Source organism: Mustelus asterias, chromosome 9, assembly GCF_964213995.1.
Source record: "Mustelus asterias chromosome 9, sMusAst1.hap1.1, whole genome shotgun sequence".
Classification (NCBI taxonomy): Eukaryota; Metazoa; Chordata; class Chondrichthyes; order Carcharhiniformes; family Triakidae; genus Mustelus; species Mustelus asterias.
This window is the reverse complement of record NC_135809.1, coordinates 6,451,484-6,468,983: the sequence shown is the minus strand read 5'-3', so window position 1 is coordinate 6,468,983 and position 17,500 is coordinate 6,451,484. Positions and strand designations below refer to the sequence as shown.

At 42.1% G+C, this 17,500-nt stretch overlaps 1 protein-coding gene and 1 non-coding gene across 5 annotated transcripts in view; one reads left to right on the top strand and one right to left on the bottom strand.

The window, feature by feature from the left end:
- Window positions 1–17,500, bottom strand: part of ric8b (RIC8 guanine nucleotide exchange factor B) — a 470,590-nt gene that overhangs the window by 426,768 nt on the left and 26,322 nt on the right. For all 4 annotated transcript variants that reach the window (XR_013498701.1, XR_013498700.1, XM_078219593.1 and 1 more), the window contains 5 exons: window positions 10,973–11,123; window positions 9,636–9,731; window positions 6,195–6,339; window positions 4,666–4,810; window positions 2,725–2,844 (listed from right to left, as the gene is read on the bottom strand). Coding sequence is in view for 2 of the 4 variants with exons in the window: in XM_078219593.1 (XP_078075719.1) it covers window positions 2,725–2,844; window positions 4,666–4,810; window positions 6,195–6,339; window positions 9,636–9,731; window positions 10,973–11,123 (657 nt within the window). In the remaining 2 variants the exon portion in view is untranslated. The remainder of the gene's footprint in view (window positions 1–2,724; window positions 2,845–4,665; window positions 4,811–6,194; window positions 6,340–9,635; window positions 9,732–10,972; window positions 11,124–17,500) is intronic.
- trnak-cuu (transfer RNA lysine (anticodon CUU)) lies at window positions 5,729–5,803 on the top strand. The gene has a single exon. It is a non-coding gene; the product is annotated as a tRNA-Lys (tRNA).

Here is a 17,500-nt window from a genome sequence, read left to right as displayed (position 1 = left end):
CCAAAATGTAAGTCATTCCTGCGTCACTCCCTTTCTCAGTAACTGACTGTCCCTGGCACTTCCTCAATGATTTCAGCAATCTCCGAGCTTCCCAACTTCTTTTCTTTCCTCCTTTGATTTCTCGAATTCTATCTCTCCTGATCAATGGCATGTTATATAAAACACTGCTCTGTCCCAGAATAGTTGGTGTTATATAAAACACGGCTCTGTTCCAGAGTAGCTGGTGTTATATAAAATGTGGCTCTGTTCCAGAATAGCTGGTGTTATGAAAAACACTGCTCTGTCCCAGAATAGTTGGTGTTATATAAAACACGGCTCTGTTCCAGAGTAGCTGGCATTATATAAAACAGTGCCGTGTTCCAGAGTAGCTGGTGTTATTTAAAACACTGCTTTGTTCCAGAGTAGCTGGTGCTTTATAAAACAGTGCTGTGTTCCAGAGTGGCTGGTGTTTTATAAAACACTGCTCTGTTCCAGTGTAGCTGGTGTTATATAAAATGTGGCTCTGTTCCAGAGTAGCTGGTGTTATGAAAAACGCTGCTCTGTTCCAGAGTAGCTGGTGTTATGAAAAACACTGCTCTGTTCCAGAGTAGTTGGCATTATATAAAACAGTGCTCTGTTCCAGAGTAGCTGGTGTTATGAAAAACACTGCTCTGTTCCAGAGTAGCCGGTGTTAAGAAAAACACTGCTCTGTTCCAGAGTAGCTGGTGTTATGAAAAACACTGCTCTGTTCCAGAGTAGCTGGTGTTTTATAAAACACCGCTCTGTTCCAGAGTAGCTGATATTATGAAAAACAGTGCACTATTCCAGAGTAGCTGGTGTTATATAAAATGCGGCTCTCTTCCAGAGTAGCTGGTGTTATATAAAATACTGCTCTGTTCCAGAGTAGCTGGAGTTATGAAAAACACTGCTCAGTTCCAGAGTAGCTGGAGTTTTATAAAACACTGCTCTGTTCCAGAGTAGCTGGTGTTATTTAAAACACTGCTCTGTTCCAGAGTAGCTGGTGTTTTTTAAAACACAGCTCTGTTCCAGAGTAGCTGGTGTTTTTTAAAACACAGCTCTGTTCCAGAGTAGCTGGTGTTATATAAAATGCGGCTCTGTTCCAGAGTAGCTGGTGTTATGAAAAGCACTGCTCTGTTCCAGAGTAGCATGTGTTAAGAAAAACACTGCTCTGTTCCAGAGTAGTTGGTGTTACATAAAATGCATCTCTGTTCCAGAGTAGCTGGTGTTATGAAAAACACTGCTCTGTTCCAGAATAGCTGGTGTTATATAAAATGCGGCTCTGTTCCAGAGTAGCAGGTGTTATATAAAACAGTGCCGTGTTCCAGAGTAGCTGGTGTTATATAAAACACAGCTTTGTTCCAGAGTAGCTGGTGTTATATAAAACACTGCTCTGTTCCAGAGTAGCTGGCATTATATAAAACATTGCTCGGTTCCAGAGTAGCTGGTGTTTTATAAAACACTGCTCTGTTCCAGAGCAGCTGGCATTATATAAAACATTGCTCTGTTCCAGAATAGCTGGTGTTTTATAAAACACTGTTCTGTTCCAGAGTAGCTGGCATTATATAAAACATTGCTCTGTTCCAGAGTAGCTGGTGTTATGAAAAACACTGCTCTGTTCCAGAGTAGCTGGTGTTATATAAAATGCGGCTCTGTTCCAGAGTAGCAGGTGTTATATAAAACAGTGCCGTGTTCCAGAGTAGCTGGTGTTATATAAAACACTGCTCTGTTCCAGAGTAGCTGGCATTATATAAAACATTGCTCGGTTCCAGAGTAGCTGTTGTTTTATAAAACACTGCTCTGTTCCAGAGTAGCTGGCATTATATAAAACATTGCTCTGTTCCAGAGTAGCTGGTGTTTTATAAAACACTGTTCTGTTCCAGAGTAGCTGGCATTATATAAAACATTGCTCTGTTCCAGAGTAGCTGGTGTTATGAAAAACACTGCTCTGTTCCAGAGTAGCTGGTGTTTTATAAAACACTGCTCTGTTTCAGAGTAGCTGGTGTTTTATAAAACACTGCTCTGTTCCAGAGTAGCTGGTGTTTTATAAAACACTGCTCTGTTCCAGAGTAGCTGGTGTTATGAAAAACACTGCCCAGTTCCAGAGTAGCTGGTGTTATTTAAAACGCTGCTCTGTTCCAGAGTAGCTGGTGTTATATAAAATGCGGCTCTGTTCCAGAGTAGCTGGTGTTAAGAAAAACAGTGCTCTGTTCCAGAGTAGCTGGCATTATATAAAACATTGCTCTGTTCCAGAGTAGCCGGTGTTATGAAAAACACTGCACTGTTCCAGAGTAGCTGGCATTATATAAAACATTGCTCTGTTCCAGAATAGCTGGTGTCATGAAAAGCACTGCTCTATTCCAGAGTAGCTGGTGTTATGAAAAACACTGCTCTGTTCCAGAGTAGCTGGTATTATATAAAACACTGCTCTGTTCTAGAGTAGCTGGTGTTATATAAAACACTGCTCTGTTCCAGAGTAGCTGGAATTAAAGGGGGACCTGCTGCCTTTGCTAACAAGATCAAGCCATTCTTAGTAATCCAAAGAAAATAGGCCAAATGCAATGCATTATCCAGGGAATGTAAAAGATAGGCGTGGACCTAAGACAGGACAACCTAACAAACACACTTTCAATTTTGGAAAACGAGGAATTATTCACTGACAGAAGCAATTATCTATTAACTAAATCTGTTACAATCCTGTGTTACAAGCAGCAATGGCAGGAATACCTGGACAGCTTGTCAAACATATTGACGAGTTTCATTGCTTCATATTCTTTCTGTTCCTCTGTCATTCCATCCATAGGATTGGGCATCGGATCTTCTACATGACCAGTGATGGGATTAATACTGCAGATCAAATGATGCACAGAATCAGGAATTAGCAAACGGACATTACACAGACTTTGCTCCAAGCAAGAGGAGAGTTAATTTTGTTATAATGACAGCTGGAATAATACCAGCTCCCTTTCCTCTCTCCTCATCTGGTGGTTTAACTGAGAAGTCTCTATTTAGAGCTTCCTACAACAAGCCGTCAGGAAAAGGGTCAAGCCGCCTCTCTCTGGTTTTGTAAATAGCAGAGACTCAGTTTGAAGGATGCAGGGCAGAATTTCGAAATGTTACAATCCCAGCTGATATTGGTACTGGGCAAATCAGATCCCAGGGTGGAACCCAGCTGGATAGATCCTAACTTTTACTTTTTGTTTAGATATTTGGAATTCAGCTACTAAACATAGTCACTGCTTAAAAACTTTTAACAAAAGAATAAAACATTTATCAAACAAGATGAACTATATTACACCTCCTTCACCCCAACTATACCTTTACAAATTTATAAGGATAACGTAAGTTATAAAAGCCATCTTATAATCTAACATTCACAGTAAGTGTAAACCAACAGGCGAACTGTGGTCGGACATCACCACAGATGCCACTGAAAGCAACCACAATGGACCCCCTCCCTGCCAATGCCTATCACACTGTGAGGCACCAGGTTTCATTGAGGTTTTAAATTGGGTTTCCAATCTCCTCTCTTGAAGAACTCACCATGGAATTTCCTCCCAAACGATGCTTTCACTTGGACTCCTTCTACAAGGATCCACCTCCAGGGTTTCAATCTCTCCTTCTGATGTTTATCTCCCTTGGATCGCCACGTACATTCAAACTTTGCCTCACATACTTGATCTTAAACGCTCAGCGACGCCAACAGGACACCACTGCTTCACAGGTTCATAGTAAGAATGACAGACCTTTGCTCGTCTTCTTGGATCTCTGGCTTCTCACAAGCTTTTGTTTTTCACCTGTTCCTGCTGCTTTTTCTCTTAAATTTTCAGCCTTTTTGCTCTGCTCCTTACTTCAGCTTCACTGAATAAGACCCATTTTTGTTCTCTGTCCCTGTTCCTTGATTTAGCAAGTCACCTTGGGGTTTTTTCATGCTCCCACTCCCTGGTTTTTGGGGCTTCTTCCTCAGTTTGGGATTTGCTATTCGTCCCTTTCCTGTGCTGCTTGTTCGGGCACCTTCTTCCAACTAACTCCAACCTGTTATTTTGTTTCTGTGGGGCTCCTGTTGCAAGACTTCAAAAGTCCATAAAACCTCAATAGAATGCAGGCATATTTTAAACTGAAACTAAAACTCAGGTTCCCCCTTTCTTATCGCTCAAATATAGAAATCTAAATTAAACTGAAACTTAAAGCTGAGACTTAAACTTAAAGCTATAGCTTATTCCTAACACCTACAAATACAACTTACTTAAAACGATCTCTATTTCCAAAACAAGTCTATTCCTCGATTTCTACCATGAAAATGGGATTATTTTCACAACTAGGAATAGATTTTTTTTTCTCACCAAAGTATCAAGAACATGGACACAGGAGTGTGGGAACATACAAGGCCATGGCAGCATCAGTGTCCAGGAACTCTCATATCCTACATTATCTCTCCCATTAGATTCTTCTCCAAAGACTCACCCCAGCTCACAGCTTCTCTCCCTCCCTTGGCAGCCCGTCCCATAAGTTCAACACCCTTTGCCTAAATCTAAACAATACTTTCACCCACCCTCTGCTAGGTTTGCTAGCAACCACTCCTCTTCAATGTTGCAAAAACTGAGGTTTTAAATACTCCTTACACTTGCATTCCTCAAAACACCAAAATAGCTTTGAGAAGATACTTACAAAGATTTGACACTTTTGTACTCTTCGGTATCCGTGTCCTCATCATCAGAATACTGCCCGTCGCCCCTCCCTCCAGCCAGTAGCCCATGGGCAGCAAGTAGTCCCGCTGCATTACCATAGCCTGTGTATTTCAACAAGCAATCAACTAGAAGAAAGCAACATTCGTCAGTATGTTACATACATTCCTGGACATATATTCTCCTAATAGAAGTTGAAAATCAATTAGCATCGTTTAGAGTCAAGAGGAAAAATGTAAATTAAGTTGTTATGCTGCCACTAACTTGATCAATTGGGGATAAGCAAAATATTTGAAAGGGAGAGTTAACTTCGTCTTGGTTTTCTTAGTAACAAAATATTTATTTGACCATAGACTCACCAATTGCCCACGCTCAGATCCTGTTCTGTTATGGATGCTACATCCAAAATATTACCCAGTTTTTTTCTTCCCTCCATCCACATGCCAAAATACCTGCTTCTATCTATTAGCACTCGGGGAATAAGACAACATAGACTCTTCCGGTTAAAGGGTACAGGTTGAGCGGCCCAGTGTGCACAGATGAGACTGAGCTGGCATCTTAAAAAGTCATGAACTTATCATAGTAGTTAAGATTTTGCATTTTCATTTAGTTAAAGAGGAGAAAGGAATAACAATTTGGGAGACCAAATGGTTGGAGCATTGACAGCTTCTCTGTGGTAGTGCAGATAGAGAAGACATGAGGTGTAGGGCTGAGCGAAGGAGCAAGCGAATGGGACTAACTGGATAACTCTTTCAAAGAGCTGGCAGAGGCACGATGAACCAATGTCCTTCCTTTGTGCTATTTTGTTCTATTCCATGTAAAAACCAGGCCCTATGCCACCACCATTGGTGGCAGGGTGTGATTACAATGTGACAGTTTTATATAGAAAGTTTTCACTGAAAGCAGTTGACAGAATGTAATCTCAGATTTTTTTTTAATACATTGAGATAGATAGTGACCAGATATTGCTTTCCCATCACATGGCTTAATACAATTTAGCAACCAAAGTGTCACTAATCAATGTCTTGTTGATCAGAAACTAAATGGCCCCGGCTAGCTCAGTCGATAAGAGCATGAAACTCTTAATCTCAGAGTTGTGGGTTCGAGCCCCATGTTGGGCGGTACTATTTTATGGGCAGCACGGTGGCACAGTCATTACCACTGCTGCCTCACAGCGCCACAGACCCGGGTTCGATTCCCGGCTTGGGTCACTGTCTGTGTCTGCACGTAATCTCCGTGGGTTTCCTCCGGGTGCTCCGGTTTCCTCCCACAGTCCAAAGATGTGTGGGTTAGGTGGATTGGCCATGCTAAATTGCCCCTTAGTGTCAGGGGGGGACTAGCTAGGGTAAATGCATGGGGTTATGGGGATAGGACCTGGCTGGGATTGTGGTCGGTGCAGACGCGATGCGCCAGATGACCTCCTTCTGCACTGTAGGATTCTATGATAAATGCTCAGCCTCTCGCATTAACCACTATAAAGGATACAGGAGGAGGAGATACAGTCATGCTCACCGCTCTCTTTGCACAGTACAAACAGAAACTCTGCTGCAGTGTGTTTCACTCCAGTGTCGATGTGGGTCATGAGGCGTACCAGCTTATTTCTAAGCGTGGTGCCAATTTCAGGACGATTCTTTACATCCTTTAAAGGAGGAAGGACCTGCCAATGCAAAAAATGACAATAGTTTAGGAAGATGTTTTGACACGATAGTAGATGAACTACAACACAAATGGTCTGAACTTACTGGGTAATATTTATTTAATGGTAGATCACTCATTGGCAATTATCAACATAACTGCAGGGCAAACAGTTTAGATTACACCAGATATTGAATACAACTGAAAAATAAACTTTTAAAAATGGACTGGCATTTATACCAACACTTCTTCACACCTCAAATGTCACAAAAACATATCACATACAAGTTGAGGTTCCTGATTGTGCTTTGAGAATTGCAAACCTTAAAATACTTAAAAATGTTAAGATAAACCAGATATTAAATTTTTCGTATTTTGAGTGGGTTCCACCATCATTCCATCTCTGCAATGTTATTCTCGTCTGAAGCTGTGTAATTGGCCATTTGATGTGTGGCAGCTGCTATGTGGACACTCCCTATTCTCTGCCTTGCCACCAGCTTCTGTCTTTACTTAATCAATCAGCTTTGTCATTTCATAGTTAGCAGAGTCAGTTAACCATGTAAAACTCGCACTTTATTATAAATTATTTATTTTCACGACAGCAACATTTCAAAGTCAGATCAGGAACACCATGATATGCAGTTGGATTGCGTTTACAGCTATGCTCTTTGAAAGGGTTCGCATTACATGGATTGAATGGAAAAGCTAGGTTTGCCCCCCCCCATGGAGAAGGTGTAGAGGGGATTTCTTAGGAGGTGTTCAAAATCACCAGGGAGTGGACACAGAGGAGATAGAGGGAAACTGTCCCCATTGGCAGAAAGGCCAAGAACCAGAGAACACGGATTTATCAAAGATGACTGGCACAAGGCTCCAGGGTGATCTACAAAGGGGAATGATGATGATGAATTTAACGCAATAGCAGAAGTTACATGTGACAAGCAATTGGGACTCATTGTAGGACAGGATGTTGGAGTTCTGGCCGGGCTGGAGTACATGCAGAGTGGATCCCAAAAGTTCACTGTGGAGACGATTGGAGAACCTGTGGAGAACGGTTTCAGTGCAGAGAAAGGGAGGTGAAGCTGGAATTGTTTTGTTGGGTCACATAATGCAACTTTAACTAAAGTGTGCTTGGATATTTTTATGTATTATTAATCTTAAAAATCACATATATTGCAAGGAAATACTTAACACGCAGGTACGTGAATTCATTCAGCTCACACTTCATAGCTTTGCTGTATTAGAGCAAACTAATTGATCTAATCTATAGACTATTATGTAAAGTTAAAACACATGAGATTGCAGGTAATGTCTTGAGATGGATAGAAAGCTGGTTAGCAGATGGGAAGCAAAGAGTTGGCATAAATGGGTCATTTTCTGATTGGCAGTTAGTGACTGGCAAGGTTCCGCAGGGATCTGTGCTAGGACCCCAACTGTTCACATTATATATTAATGATTTGGAAGAGGGAACTGAATGTAACATCTGCAAATTTGGATATAATACAAAGTTGGGTGGGAGGGTGAGCTGTGAGGAGGATGCAAAGATGCTTCAGTGTGATTTGGACAGGCTGAGTGCATGGGCATCTGCATGGCAGATGCAGTATAATGTGGATAAATGTGAGGTTATCCAATTTGGTAGCAATAATAGGAAGACAGATTATTACTTGAATGGGTGTAAATTGAGACAAGTGGATACTCAACGAGACCTTGGTGTCCTCGTGCATCAGTCACTGAAAGTAAGCACGCAGGTACAGCAGGTAGTAAAGGCGGCAAATGGCATGTTGGTCTACATAGCGAGGGGATTTGAGTATAGGGATAGGGATATTTTGCTGCAATTGTACAGTGTTGGTGAGGCCACACCTGGAGTAGTGTGTGCAGCTTTGGAGTCCTTATCTGAGGAAGGATGTCCTTGCTATCGAGGGAGTACAGCGAAGGTTTACTGAGCTGATTCCTGGGATGGCAGGTCTGTCATATGAGGAGAGACTAAGTCGGATAGGATTATATTCACTGGAGTTTAGAAGAGTGAGAGGAGCAACTTATAAAATTATAAAAGGGTTAGACAGGGTAGATTCAGAAAGAATGTTCCCAATGGTGGGGGAGTCCAGAACTAGGGGGTAAACTTTTTAGAACTGAGGTGAGGAGAAATTTCTTCACCCAGAGGGTGGTAAATGTGTGGAATTCACTACCACAGAAAATAGTTGAGGCCAAAACGGTCAGATTTCAAGAAGAAATTAGATATAGCTCTTGGGGCAAAAGGGATCAAGGGATATGGGGTAAAGGGGGGAGAAGGATATTGAATTTGATGATCAGCCATGATCAAAGTGAATGGCGGAGTAGGCTCGAAGGGCTGAATGGCCTCCTCCTGATTCTAGTTTCTATGTTGTTATACTCTGAATATTAAATTGCGAACTATGTTTTTTCTGTATGAAGCATTCAAAAGGGAATTGGATTGTTATCTAAAAGGAAGAATGTTCAGGGTTGAGGGTTTACCTGTTAAGACTCGCATTCCAACCATTATCTTGTAATTGTGCTTGTGTCTATATATGCCCTGATTGTGAACCAAATCCTGCACTCACCTGATGAAGGAGCAGTGCTCCGAAAGCTCGTGCTATCAAATAAACCTGTTGGACTTTAATCTGGTGTTGTGAGACTTCTTACTGTGCCCACCCCAGTCCAACGCCAGCATCTCCACATCAGGATTGAGGGGAGAAGGCAAGGCAGTGGCTCCCAGCGGGATTCTCGTTCAGACAGCTGGTATAGACACTACGGGCCAAATGTCTGCCTCTTGAGTTGTAACAATTCTGTGATTATGTCAATGAAGTCAATAAGAAAATCATAGTTGAGAAATTAAGGACAAGGGGCCATTAATACAAGATTAATTGCAAGAGATCTATAACAGAGGTGCTATGGAGTCGTTTGGAGGGGAACCGGCACAGTAATCACTGAATAAGCATGGAATTAGGACAGGGAATATCCTGTCTGACAAACCTCCTTGACTTCAAAGATGCCACAGGTGGAATAGATGGGGAGAGCTTGTACGGTGCAGTTTATTTAACCTTCCAGAAATTCTTTGGCAAAGCCTCACAATGAAAATGACTAATTAATTTGAAATCCATGGAGATTCGAGGAAGCTGCACAACAAATGGGAAAAGTGTGGGTTCTCGGAATGCTCTTTATTTTTCTAATATGAATGTTCACCTCCCAGTTGGTAACTAGATTGTTTTACAATACTTCATTTGAATTCTGTTACCTTCTACTGCAGGGAAGGGAAAAGCAAGAATCAAATTATTTATTTTTCTTATGAATTTCTCAAGTCCTTACCCGTGAACGGATATATTTTCTCATATCTCTGTGCTTTCTGGAACCTTCTGTCAGAACGCTTAAAACTGGAGTCAATCCTTCCTTTAAATTGGACCCCTGCCAAAAACAAAAGGTGTAAATAATCAAATTAAAAATCATAGCTCTTGTGTGAAAATAAAATTGTTGTACAAGTCCTTCCCACGCCAATATTCAGGAACTGTTCAGGTTGTTTTCCCATCTCTCTTGGCCTCAGCGCCAAACAGGCCCCAGATAGAGCTGTTCCTTTGGCTGGGGAATCTAGAACACAGGAGACAAAGCCTCAGGATAAGGAGTTGATCATTTAAAACTGAGATGAAGATAAATGTCTTCACACAGAAGATCACCCATTGTCATACTGAATGGTAGAACAGGCTTGAGAAGTCATATGGCCTACTTAGGCTGTGTTGTCATTTATTGTAAAATCTTCCGATGTAAACGTGTTACAGTGTAATTAAGCCCTCCTGCCATTGGTGGCACTGTACTTACAAATTGGGGTGCGAATATAACCGTTCCTGTCATACGAGGAATGGTTGAGGACTCTGGGACTGTACTCGTTAGAGTTTAGAAGGCTGAGGGGGGGGGATCTTATTGAAACTTACAGGATACTGCGAGGCCTGGATAGAGTGGACGTGGAGAGAATGTTTCCACTAGTAGGAAAAACTAGAACCAGAGGGCACAACCTCAGGCTAAAGGGACGATCCTTTAAAACAGAGATGAGGAGGAATTTCTTCAGCCAGAGAGTGGCGAATCTGTGAAACTCTTTACTGCAGAAGGCTGTGGAGGCCGGGTCATTGAGTATCTTTAAGACAGAGATAGATAGGTTCTTGATTAATAAGGGATCAGGGGTTATGGGGAAAAGGCAGGAGAATGGGGATGCGAAAAAAAAAATCAGCCATGATTGAATGGCGGAGCAAACTTGATGGGCCGAGTGGCCTAATTCTGCTCCTATGTCTTATGGTCTTAGAACGTGGTACGTTTATGTGGACAGTTCCTATTATAAGAGGGGATTACAGGCATTTATAATGGGAAGCACTGACGGGAATCATACACAGACATAAGATTAGCGACAGATGAAAGCAAACGGATTACTATATTCCTATTGAACCCAAATAAATGTTTGCTACAATTAATGATATCAGCCAAGAAAAACATTTACAGGCCGAAAACAACAACAAAAAATGGGCTGCTGACTGATATGAAGACTTTGGCACACGTTGTGTCTTAACCTAATTGGGGGAATCTCTCCCTCGGCACCAACATAACATCATTCTCAAGCGCGCTGGCAAATGTGCTGTTAAATAAACAGACCATTCTCTTACTCTGTCTATTCTCTTTTCCATGAAACCCAGCAAAACCTCAATTGCATCCATTTTCTTCCCATCGTAGTCGACTGTTCCACATTTGATGTTCGGGCTGAAGAGGAGATCCAGGCCTGACACCGGAATGCTGCTCAGAAGATTGATTGTGTGGCTGAAGAAAGAAGATTAGAATCCTGAGTGTCCCGTTGGATTCAGTTCACAATAATTAAAAACACAACAAGAGGAAACAAACTAAAAACTCAGTTCACGTGTCTACCCCATGTGCTTTTACTAGCAAGAACAGGAAAACTGATCCATAATTTACACCACTCTCAAACTGATCATAAATGGAAATTAGACAATGCAGTACACTAACTACCCATGTTGGGAAAGTCCTTCTGGAACTCTGATCTGCACCAGTATAATTTCCTTACTTCCTTGTGCAACACAAGTCTTTCTTTTACGTGCACACCATATTATCATATGAGGAGCGGTTGAGGAGTCTGGGACTATACTCCGATGGAGTTTAGAAGGATGGGGGGGGGGGGGGGGGATCTAATTGAAACTTACAGAATACTGAGAGGTCTAGATAGCGTGGACGTGGAGAGGATGTTTCCACTCGTGGGAGAGACGGGCATGAGCTCAGAGTGAAGGGGCGCTCTTTTAAAACTGAGATGAGGAGGAATTTCTTCAGCCGGAGGGTGGTGAATCTGTGGAACTCTTTGCCACAGAGGGCTGTGGAGGCCAGGTCATTGAGTGTCTTTAAGACAGATATAGATAGGTTCTTGATCAATAAGGGGATCAAGGGTTACGCGGAGAAGGCAGGAGAATGGGGATGAGAATCATATCAGCCATGATTGAATGGTGGAGCAGACTCGATGGGCTGAATGGCCTAATTCTGCTTCTATATCTTACGTTCTTACCAAATGTTGCTCATGAGAGAAAGGCAAGATTGGCAAGCGTGGACTGGAAAACCTGAGCCCTAATTTCACCACTATAAAGAACAAGCAGATAAAGCTACATCAACCATTCAAAATGGACACAACTCTTTGCATCAGCTTGCTATCACCAGCAGAAAGAAATCTGCTTCCTTTCACCATTAACCGGGATTTTGGTTTTTTCCACAGCTGTGTTCAGCATGATGGTGCCACCTTCCAAATGTAGGATTGTATATATACCCCTCATTTTTTCTCAAAAGAACAGAACTACTTGCAACCTATAGGGTCTCAATTCTCATCCATCATTAGTTTAGCATCTGCAACTTGCCATAGAGCAACACGTTCAGGGCATGTGAAGAACACCAATTGTAAAATTTGAATAATTGTGTGAAAAAAACACAAACTCACAAGTCCACACAAACAGTACATTGTGTCAAAAGCTCTCCCAATCACACAGAGAACCCCCCACAACTCTGAATCCGTATTCCATGCCTGACTGCTACATTCTAATTCTGTATTCCATCTCCCATCAAAGTGCTTTGCACCCAAATCAGGCTTTGAACAGTTCACAGGTAACACCAGTATTACTGGTTCTGATAGCATCACAAAGGATTATTACAAAGCTGACCTCAGATTAAAATTAACAAGTCACAAACTGTATTTAATGCCTGAATATCACTTGTTTTTAGTCCAGTTTAACACAACAGCCATTACAAGCTGATGAACACAACTGGGACTGAAGATACTACAATGCAGACAGCCTGTTGCACGCTTTTCTCAAAAGACAACAAGTCCCAACACTAGGGTTTCAGATGCGGATACGTAATCAGAAGCGAGGAGTGTTATCCCAATTCTTAGCTTAGACCAGCTCTCGCAAACAGCTGTAAAACGTAGCCCAAGCTCTTACCTAATGCTATCTCCAGTAACTCCTGTGGAAGGAATTCGTCTGATCTTCTAAATGTTTTGTTCATTTTCTGATCTTTTAAACTAGCAGAGGTTGAGGTGTCTGATCCAGAGTCTGCCTCCTTGCAATTCCTGAGTGTGCATATTTCACTCTTTTCTGCTGTGAGGTCCCCTTTCATGCAGTAATATGCAAAGGAGCTTCTCCAACAACTTTAAACTTAATTTTATGGATCAGTGTGTTTCAGTTATTCTTTTCAGTAATGGATGCCTGACTTTCTGATCTCTGTCACTCCACTGACAGTTTTATTTGCAGAAAAGAGTATGAAATTCCTGAGCTTCCACCAAGTCTGCCACCATACATAGGTCGACACAAAGCCATTAGCATTCTTCCCCTAGGAGGTAGAAATGCACACTGGTATTGAGCATATATTAGTCCTTATTGCACCCTACAGAGCCCATTAATCATCCCTGGATGACACTCACCCCCTCAGCTCTCAGCCCCCTCCTGACCAATACACTGAATAAAGCTCTCGACACTTCTAGTCACTTCTCATAACCCGTCCACAATGTGCACACATTGACACAGATCAGTCAGCTGGCTATATTCAACTCGATTTAACAACTCAAACGTTCCAAAAGAGGGAGCTTATGACTCGTGGTTCTCCTGGCCTGCTGCAGATTAAATCCAGTTAATCACAGATCGAGAACCATTTAATCTGTCTTGTGCCACGTTGCATTAAAAGGGGACCCAATTTGCTCTTATTTGTTATTTATTTACTGTTTTGTTACCCCCAGAGCCTGTGATGAAGGGGAGGTAGTCTAGGATGCACAATTCTTTACAACGGGTAATCAAAAATCAAGCAACTAGCAAGCTGAATTGAGAGAGAAAAGTGAGAGCATAAATTATAATGGTTTCTTAAATTCCTGATTCTGTATTCCCCCAAGAATCATAATCCAGACTGGAGTGAAACAATTCTTTATATTCATTGTTTAAAACATTCAGTCTGTATTGCAATTTTATTAAAATAAAAATCAAATAAAATATACTATTTTAAATTTTTTAATTCAATTCCACTGCTACCCTAAAGTGTAAAAGAAACAAGACAGTCCATTCTGTAGAGTACCACAGCAGCTGAAAAGATTTACAAGTTAAAGTGCATCACAAAGTATTAATTACATTTCACTAGCTTAGCTTTCCATGGTCCTGACAGGGAATGAATTGGAGTCAGAGTTTGCAAGGCTATTCACGGTTTCAACACAGATAGAGTGTGTAGCAGTGTAGGAGACTGAATGAGATGAGCGAGGAAAGTTCAAAGGAGAAGGGGTCAAGTAAAAGAAAAGGGAAAGCTTACACTGAGGAGTTCAATCGATGGCCAGCTTTCCACTGGATCAATTTTAGGAGCAAGACAGAAATGCTTTGGGAATCTCCATAGCTTTGGGAGCAGTATTCAACTCTTGGACAGACTTAGACTTCCAGGAGAGGAAAATAGGGAGGTCAAGAATGTTGATAAACGGAGGACAAAAATCTAATTTGCCTCTGGTTGTTCTTAATAAAGGGGGAAAAAAAACATTTTTTAAAAGTTTGTTTTACATGCATTCCAACTCTTGTAAAAACAAACTATTGAAAACAAAGCTGAGGTCTGAAAGTGCGATGCGTTCTCCACTCTCCCATAAAGTTGTGAAGTCTGGAACCTGAAAACCTGCCAAGAAAGGAAACTGTAGGCCTTTGATGCCAATCTGAAGCATCCTAGGCATGTATCAGTGGGATCTTACACTTAACATCGAGGCAAGAAAATGCTAGGACAGCTTCCAGTTTCATTCACAGTTGGTTTAGGCATGTCGTCAAACTTCCAACATCGTGGACGGCTCATCAGGTCACACAGTGAGCTCTGACCGAGCAACCCAAGATGAACCGGTAACAGACTGTCCGTAGAAATCGTCAGATAGTCAACAAACACTGGAATGATGAGAGAACATTGGCTTTGGACAGAGAGAATGGAGTATGCCTCATGCATCTCAGACATGGGAGCTACTAAGTCAAAATCAACTATTGCAATCTTAACATCCAGAGGAAAATGTATGCACGAGGGATAACTGGAGCTATCTGTTGATTAGAGGTACAGGGGACTAGAGGAACAACCCATTTCTAACAATTCTTTGCAGACATTTTCCTTTCCACAGTCTTCAGTGAGACAATGATGCACTGAGGAGGCGACGGCCTAGTGATATTATCGCTAGACTATTAATCCAGAAACTCGGCTAATGTTAGGGGACCCGAGTTCGAATCCCACCACGGCAGGTGGTAGAATTTGAATTCAATAAAAAATATCTGGAGTTAAGAATCTACTGATGACCATGAAACCATTGTCGATTGTAGAAAAACCCATCTGGTTCACTCATGTCCCTTCAGGGAAGGAAATCTGCCATTCTTCCCCAGTCTGGCCTACATGTGACTCCAGATCCACAGCAATGTGGTTGACTCTCAACTGCTCTCCAAGAGCAACTGGGGATGGGCAATAAATGCTGACCAGCCAGCGACGCCCATGTCCCACAAATTAATTTTTAAAAATTCAATTATTGAGAAAACTGAAGGGTTTGGAGCAGTGAGATTAAACAATCTGAAGTAAGTTCATGTGAAAGAGTGGAACTGGAACTTAGATCAGGAACAATTTTCAGGAAAGAGCTCCAAGAAACACTGAAGTCAAAGGCACAAAGAGTCGGAGGATTGGCAGCATGTAATGGAGGTAAAACAATGAGAGGAACTAAGAAACAGGAGCAGGAGTAGGACATGCAATTCCATGAGAGAGTCAGCACTAAAGACCTTACAGTGCTAACGTGTTTAGAAATGCAAGGCTCTATTCAAGGATGTAGAAATCACCAGGACAGTAACAGAAGATTATCAGCAGGATTCTGGAGACGTGTATTAAAAGATGAAAAGAGCACCAGAATCTGCTTTGTACCAAAGGACATACTGGCAATCATGGATCAGGCTGATATCTGACGAATAATTGGAGGTGATTAGCTGCTTCCATAACATTAGGAAACTCAGTGAAAGCTCCTGCATGAATATTTCTGCATTTCCAGATGGCAATGATTGGGAGGCTGGGAGAGAATGATCTTTCTCCAGGTTAAATGAATACACCTACATTTCCAAAGAAAGGGAAGATGGGCAGAATGAGTTATTGAAGTTTGGAGATACATTGCTCGAGGATTATGAGAAGGATAACAATAGGACCAGAGGTTTTATTGAACTCGCAAGAGCAGAGGAGGAGAGAGAAATTAGTGGAAGGTCGGCAAGTGGTGGACATGTTTATAATGTGCGTTACTGCTCGTTATATTTTGTGAACATTCACATGTTTTAGTACTGAGTACTTGCCAGGTTGGAGGAGCAGTATTACTGGGTGGCTACCCACTCAACTGGCAAGCTGTTGATATAAATGCCAGCTTAAACACTAGTGACTGGACAGATTGTGACTAGATTCTCCTTGGTTGGCGATGAAAGTGGATGCCATATTACAAGAGATTTGGTTTAGCACGGTGAACATCACTGGTTTTACAATTTTAATCCCAATCTCCAGTGAGCCCGAAGCTGATAATGAGGGCTCCTGTATTATCACATCCGCACCTGCTGCTTGTAGCAATTGCAATGTGAACAGAAAGATCAGAAATTCAATGATTTTTTCCCCATTTGGATGGGCTTATTTTCTCTGATCTTCTAGATGCCAATTTCACAAAGAGGTCTCCAGGTAGTGGGGGGATAAAAGGTGGGCAGCAGACTTCCCATCGCCTCTAGCGCCCTGGGCATCCCTCCATCCACAATGAACGTGCCAAATACCAATAGAAGCAGCAAAATATTATAAATGAGTGGAGCTTCAACAATCATACTTGAGATGGTGATAAGATTACTTATTGCCCATCCCCAATGGTGATGGGCTGCCTTCCGATACTGCGTTTTCTTTATTAACAGAGCAGCTCTGACGCTTCTTCAGAGTAAACTACATGGGCCAAACTGTGGAAGGGTGACGTGTTCCCCTAATTAGAAAGGCATCAGTGAAGCAGTCACATTTTTACAGCAGTGGTCATCTGTGTTTCCCTTATTGAATTTAATTTCATAGAATCATAGAATCCCTACAGTGCAGAAGGAGGCCATTCGGCCCATCGAGTTTGCATCGACCACAATCCCACCCAGGCCCTACCCCCACATATTTACCCACTAATCCCTCTAACCTACGCATCTCAGGACTCTAAGGGGCAATTTTTAACCTGGCCAATCAACCTAACCCGCACATCTTTGGACTGTGGGAGGAAACTGGAGCACCCGGAGGAAACCCACGCAGACACGAGGAGAATGTGCAAACTCCACACAGACAGTGACCCGAGCCGGGAATCGAACCCGGGACCCTGGAGCTGTGAAGCAGCAGTGCTAACCACTGTGCTACCGTTTTCTTGATGGGATTTGACTTCACAATCACAAGGGAGAGGCAGTGACGTAGTGGTATTGTCACTGGACTAGTAATCCAGAGACCCAGGGTTCAAATCCCATCACGGCAGATGGCGAAATTTGAACTCAATAAAAAATATCTGGAATTAAAAAGTCTAATGATGACCGTGAAACCATTGTCGATTGTTGTAAAAACCCATCTGGTTCACTAATGTCCTTTAGGGAAGGAAATCGGCCGCCCTTGCCTGGTCTGGCCTACATGTGACT